General features: G+C 54.2%; 1 protein-coding gene across 1 annotated transcript; it reads left to right on the forward strand.

Annotated features, from left to right (window-relative positions):
• Positions 1-308: 308 nt before the first annotated feature.
• On the forward strand, positions 309-5350 carry LOC102419292 (HRAS-like suppressor 3). The gene is given in 4 exon segments (XM_023748762.1): positions 309-675; positions 3120-3228; positions 4939-5274; positions 5277-5350. Coding segments are annotated over 4 exon segments (822 nt in total). The 5' UTR covers positions 309-372.
• The last annotated feature ends 1750 nt before the right edge of the window (positions 5351-7100 follow it).

Below are 7100 nucleotides of genomic sequence, written 5' to 3' on the forward strand. Positions count from 1 at the left end.
AACGGGAAATGTGTACCGTAAATGCTCCCATGGGGGAAGAGGAAGTCTCCAATTACTATCCCAGCTCCACCTCAAGAAACAGGAAAGGGGAGGAGAAATCCAAGGCCAGTGCAAGGAAGGAAATAACAGAGCCCAGAAGCCAGTGAAACTGAAAACACTGACAGAACAGAGGAAATCGAACAAACAAACGCTGGGTCTTTGAAAACATCGATTATGTCAACAAACTCTTTAAAAGATGACAAAGGAACAGAGAGAAGACGCTGATTACCAGGATTGGGACGGGAAGCGGGGCTGTTACTACAGAGCCTGCGGGCACCGGGGCTCCCAGGGATCCTGTGCACAGCGTTACTCACACTTGACATTCAGGGTGAAATGGGCCAATTGCTTGAAAAAGCACAACGTACACACCTCAGGGAGAACAGAGACCTCACCTCTCTTCAGGGTGTTTCAGTGCAAGGAACCGCTCAGGTGCTGGTCGCACCCACAGCGGAGGCCTTGAGGGGGATGAAGTCAGGAAGTTGGGTGGGAGCCACACTGAGCCAGTGCAACCAGGACACGAGCGTCAGAAGTGTTTGTCTTCCTGGGCTGGGTCAGAGGGAAAACGAAACTCTTGATCATAGAAGGCTGGGCCCCGAGGCAGCAGCACAGACACAGCTGCACAGAAGGATGGCTCCGGTAAGTCCCCAGAAAGCTTTTATTTCAAACACCGCAATTCTGTTAGTGGTGATGATGTGGGTCTCCTTGCTGGGCTGCAGCTCTGGCACCGAGGGGCACGGGCGCCTGCTGAGGCCTGAGGGTCCGCTACCCGGGGCGGGAGGGCTCCCCAGAGCCTTCTTGAGGAGGCAGGAATGGTGGGCTCAGGGGGGGGCAGCCTCTGCCCACTGCCCAGTCCCACCTCCTCAGTCACACTGTCCTGCGTGGCTGCGATGAGCTCGGGAGGGAGGGACGGGAAAATGGCTCCCAGCGGTGTGGGGCCGAGGCAGGGACTGCAGGAAGGGTTCTTATCCATCCTTCACCTCCAAGAAGCTCACCCGTTCCCTCTGCTTTTCTTTCCATCCCTCTCTTCCCCTTCCATGTGCTGCTCCTTCCTTCTGGCTGCGTAACAGTCACATTTCCAAATGCTCGCTGCATCCTGACACCATGCAAAAGGCTTTTATTTAATCTCTGCTTCAAGTGTGTCATCACATTTTCCGTGAAAATATATAATAGATATAAAACCCCCCCCCCCCCCCCCCCCAACATAAGTGAGAAACACCCAGGAGAGGGTTAGTAGCCAGAGAGTTCCTCCCCCCCCCCGCCCCCCCCCCCCCCAGCCACACACAGTCCCTCCTCTGTGTGGCTCTGTACGTGTCCTGCCAGGTGTTTTCTAGTCCTTTGCATACAGAAGTGTATCCACCTTTTAAGTGTTGTTTTGTGGCTTTGGGTTTTGCTGTCATTCTTAACTTGGTTGTCTGAGTGCAGTTCACTTAGGAAATGCTTGAATCTTTTCCTTTATTTACCAGCTTTTGAAATAATATGGTGATTCTTTTGTATCCTCCAAAGGTAACCAATGCATTTCTAAAAATGTCATTATGAACACACTAGACCCTGGTGCATGAATTCGTGCACCAGTTGGGTCCCTTGGCCTTCCCTGCGGGATCAGGACAAAACTGGCTCTCCGACATCCCCCGAGGGGTCCCGGATTGTGAGAGGATGCAGGCCAGGCTGAGGGACCCACTGGTACACAATTGGGGCCAGGAAGGGATGTGGTCAGTTCGCCAGCTGGGGAGGGACCATTCGAGGGCTCCAGGGTGTGTCTGGCTTCTCTCCCTGAGTCCCCAAGAGCCAGACCCCAGCAGCAAGCTTACCTACCAGTTGAAGCATCTTCCCCCTGGTGGTCAGTGCATGTCATAGGGACTGGTCTACCATTCGACTGTCTGCCCCTTGGTGATCAGTGCATGTCATAGCGAGCAGTTGAGGGGCCTTCGCATATCATTAACATATTAGGCTTTGATTGGTTGAAGGGATGACTGGACAGCCAGACACTTAGCATATTAGGCTTTTATTATATAGGATTGATATCATTATTCACATATCTGATGTGTTTCTTTTTGATGCTCAAATTGTTCCATCTTTGGTCAAGTAGACCCATGATGCCTGTAGTCAAAAGCTTTTCTCTCAACCATGTCTCCCTAGCAAATTTCCAGTTGGCATCCAACCTCATTTCACCCAGCAACAGCCACCCACCCTGGTCACGATGGTCGGGCCCTTGTGATCCCGCTCAGCTGAGTCAGGGAAGGAGAGGTGATGGCTGATCTCAGAGAGATCCTAAAATAGAACTTTTGTGATAAGGGCATGTCTCACATTCCTAGTGGGATGAGGGCAACATACTTCCTGCTCATGCAAACTGCAGATGCCCACTGCCCTGCCACCAACTCCAGTCACACCATGGGGTCCCCAGCTGGGTCTTGGCCTGGTGCCCAGACTTCAGCTGCCCCCGCCTTCCTGGGATGCTCTGGGATTGTTAAGGGTGCAGCGTTGGTAACACGCAGACCTAGGTTTCTATCTTTCTCTCTATTCACTAGGTAAGGATCTTTGCATGTTACCTAACCATCCTGAGACTCAGTCTTCTCATCTGTCAAATGGGGTAATGATAGTTTGTAGTCAAATGAGTGATGGATCTCAAATGTGGGCCCTGTTGAGCACCGTGTCTGGCTGTGCAGGTCGGGGCTCTATCACTCAGAATCACTCAGGCCCGGCCCAAGGTGGGCAGCCCTTGATGAGGCATTTGAGACTTCCTGGGAGTTATATACTCACTCACTGACACCATCATGCTCTGGCATAAGATGTGCTCATGCCCATGTCTGCACACCTATCGGCCACACTCCCGTGCTGCACACCTGCCCACACCTCCCCTCCAGACACCCTGTCCATCTCTTCTTTGTCCCCTGAAAAGCTCACTTCCAGCTCAGCAGCCCCAGTAAAGGAGGGACTTCCCATCTGTGCGAGGAGAGCGCCATCTTCCATTTCCTGCAGGAGATGCTCAGAGGGAGCTTGCAGGCTGGGCTGGGGCTCCTTACAGGTCAGGTTCTAGAATGTTCCCTGTGAGGACTAACCTCAGCCTGTCTCTGGTTTTTCAGTCACAGGACGAACCGAAACCTGGAGACCTGATTGAGATTTTCCGCAAATGCTACCAGCACTGGGCCCTCTACGTGGGGGACGGCTACGTGGTGCACCTGACGTCTACAGGTGAGGCTGGTTCTCCGCTGAAGCTCAGGGCAGAGGTGGGAGTGTTAGCGGCTGCACACTTGTGCTGTTCTCACCCAGTGCCTGGATGGTGGGCACTCCCTGGCCATTGGCTGCATGATGTTCCCTGGTAGGTCTGCAGCCGCTCTTCTTCCTCAGCAGCGAGTTCGTGGAGGACGGACTGCTGGCCTTTGTTCCAGGTGATAATGGGGCTCACTTCCAGCCAGCCCACTGTCCCAGGGAAGCACCCTTTGTGTGTGCTCCATGTTCTGGGGGCAGATGAGTAGGACACAGTGTACAGCTGGCTGAGAGGCATGGAAGGCGTGTGGGCCTCCCACTTAGCAGCACCCGTTTGGGGTCCTGGGGCCTCTGCTTGCCGAGCTGGTACTTGCCTTTGTGACTTGCCCCCTGAACTCAGCTGCACCCTCTGTAGAGCAATGAGAACCCCACCTCCCGGTCGTGCAGGGTGGGATGCAGGACAGCACGGGGGAGCTGGGCAGGGCCTAGCAGGTGCTGGGCCAACCTCCCTTCCCTCCCAGAGCTTCGTGGCATTAAAGCAAAGGCCGAAAGCCTGGGAACCACCAACAGCAGGGAACTGGCCAAATAAAATCGGTGCCTGCATTTCATGGCTGATGGTGCAACCATTACAAACAGCTGTACAGCAGGTGTGTGCATAAACATGTGAATTTTAAAGCCAAATGCAGGCTTTAAAAAATTAGGCTTATTGGGGAATAACTTACTGTTTTATTTTTTTTGTTAATCCTCATCTGAGGATATTTTTTCAATTGATTTTTAGAGAAGGAAGAGAGAGAGGGAGAGAATCATCAATGTGAGGAACATGTCGCCCTCTCGGTATACAAGATGATGCTTCCAATCAACTGAGCCCCATTGGCGGGGGTCAAAAGCCCTTTTAACAAGAAAAATAAGAACTGGTGAACTAAAGGGTACACACACACACACACACACACACACACAGCCAGTGAATGCAGAAGCTGGTCATTGGATGAACTGGCTGTTCAGAGGGTTGACGTCATACCAACAGGCTTTCTGTGAGCCCAGCTCCATCCGGCAGGGTCCACTGGCCCCTCCCTGAGGGGTTCCAGGGCCCATCACTCACCTTCTCCTGTCAGCTTTCCCAGAAGCCCTGGGTGAGGCAGGAGGCGGGCGTCCTGTTAGGGGCCAATCTGAGAATTCAGAGCTGGGAGAGGGTGGCCACCAGGTGACCCAGGCCCTTCCATCTGTAAGTGATGAAAGCCCCTGAGAGGAGAAGGGACGGCCTGAGGCCACACGGTGGGTGGGGCTCTGGGTTGGCAGGTCAGGCCTGGGCTTGCTCAGCAGCCTCCTTTCCTACTATGGAAAACATGTCACCCTGGCCGCTGAGGGTCCCCACCCCGCTCTGGCTGGGGCTGCACCTGGGGTCTGTGCCCTGTACCCTCTGCCCCTCCTGCATCTTTCAGGGACATCTGCACCCACAGGGGCCTTTAGAAGAATCCACATCCTTGGCTTTAGAAATGAGGGAGCCAGAGTCCAGGGGCATCTGTGACTTCTCCAAGGCCACCCAGGCGGGGGTCGGCCTGTGTTTGAGTTTGAAGCCAGGCAGGGGGCCGGCCTTTCCCCAGCTCATCCTCACTGATGAAGCCCAGGGCAGTGGGGCTGCCTGTTTGCCCGCTCTCAGCCCCGACCATCGGCCTCTTTCCTCTTTGGGAACCACAGGTGACATCATGGGAGCTGTGTCGGCCAACATCATGTCCTCCGGGTCTGGGAGGGCCATAGTGAAGAAGGAGCTGCTGAAGAAGGTGGCCGGGAAATGCATGTACCGTGTCAATAACAAGCATGACCGGAAGTACTCCCCGCTGCCTCCCAGCGATATTGTGTGTCGGGCGGAGGAGCTGGTGGGGCAGGAGATGCTCTACAAGCTGACCAGCGACAACTGTGAGCACTTCGTGAACGAGCTGCGCTACGGAGTCCACCGCAGTGACCAGGTGCGTCCTCAGCCCGTGTCCCTGTTCCCAGGAACCAGACCATTCCCTCTGCTGACAGTGGTTGGGCATCATGGGGGCGGCCGGGGTGGAGGCATGAAGGTCACAAAATAGCAGGGACAGAATCCCTGCCCTCGAGGGAGTGACAGTCGGGGTAGGGATGAGAATGGGGAGAAGTGCCAGTCGCTGTGCAGACCATGAGGTTAGGGGGTGATGTCGCAGCCATGACAGTCACCCCTGGCCCCTCCCATAGCTCCAGAGGAGGGTTTACAGATGGGGAAACTGAGGGTCACGGTGCTTTACTCGCTCACCCAAACTCATTCCAGCACTAGGCCTTGAGTCTCTAGCACCTGACAGTCAAGTGCAGAGGTGGGATTTGAACCCAGGTGCCTGATCCAAGAAGGCATCACAGAAGAGGCAGCATTCGAGCTGAATCTGATTTCTTTTTTAAAAGAAATCTATTTCATTGATTTCAGAGAGGAAGGAAAGGGATAGAGAGTTAGAAACATCGATGAGAGAGAAACATTGATCAGCTGCCTCCAGCACACCCCTACTGGGGATGTGCCTGCAACCAAGGTACATGCCCTTGACCGGAATCGAACCTGGGACCCTTAGTCTGCAGGCCTTCCTCAATCATGTGATCAGGCCTGGCAGTGAGCTGGCTTTGGCCCTTGTGCCATAGTTTGCTGACTCCTGGTCTCAGATAATTTGAAAAACCACATGCCCCTCACACATTCTTAGCTGACATTAAACATTTAAAGTTTATAGATACTAAAGAGGTGCAGAGGATGGCATTTTTGTTAGGTGGTACATATGTGTCTATTTTCTTCACATCCTTGGCGTTGCACAGTTAGCTCACGCAGTTAATGGAAAATGCCTGCATGTCATTTAAATAGTCAGAGCAGGCGTTACTGCCAACCAATCAGCCAAAGCCGACCTAATCTCATTCATTTATTTATATTTATTTATTGTTAGTCCTCATCCAAGGATATTTTTCCATTGACTTTTAGATAGAGTGGAAGGGAGGGGAGAGACACACAGAGAGAAACATTGATGGGAGAGACATATTGATTGGTTGCCTCCCACCTGAGCCCCATCCAGGGCCGGGGATGAGCCTGTAACTGAGGTACATGCCCTTGACTTGAATCGAACCTGGAACCCTTCTTTCCACTGTATCCACTGAGGCCAAACCAGCTAGGGCCAGACTTCACTTCTTTTAGGAAAAAAGCTGGATTCCCCTTCCCCACAACTCAAATGAATACATTACAGCACGTTTCCATGGCAACTGTCTGGGGTGGGAATTCCCATCTACAGTAACAGAGGTGGAGGGAGCCTCCCAGGGGGGATGTGGTCTCCTGGTTCTTCCCACGGCCGGTCTGTCTGGAAGCAGTGGGTGCCCCATCCTCGCTGGAACCTTACGCCTCGTCCAAGGCCGTAGATCCCGGTCGGTGAGGAAGACGCTCCTCTTCTGTGAGGGGAGAAGGGCTGTGGTGAAAGGGGAGGGGCAGGCAACCCACTGGGAACTGCCCCCTGGTGCCCGCGGGGACCCTGCTGTGGGGTCTCCCTCCTTTGAGCTGAGGTGGGAGGCGTGGCAGCCTGCGGGTCCGGCTGCCCATTATGCATCTGTGCTGAACCCCCGAGGGCCAATCTGGGTAACCCCAACTTTTCAGGGGTGGTTGGCCGCCTGCTGTGCTCCCGAGGGACTGGGGGGAGGTCTCTTCCCCTGAGCAGCTGGTCCCTGGCGCTTCACTTCTCAGCTTCCATGGCTGGTAACTCGGCCTTGCCTGTCTGTCTCCCTCTTACTCCTTCCTGCTCCCTGACTCTGTGTCTACAGAGACTCCTTTCGGCTCCCTCCAACTCCCTCCGTAGCGAGTGGGCGCCCCTAGGCCGGCCCCA

Source organism: Myotis lucifugus, unplaced genomic scaffold, assembly GCF_000147115.1.
Source record: "Myotis lucifugus unplaced genomic scaffold, Myoluc2.0 scaffold_1782, whole genome shotgun sequence".
NCBI classification, from domain to species: Eukaryota; Metazoa; Chordata; class Mammalia; order Chiroptera; family Vespertilionidae; genus Myotis; species Myotis lucifugus.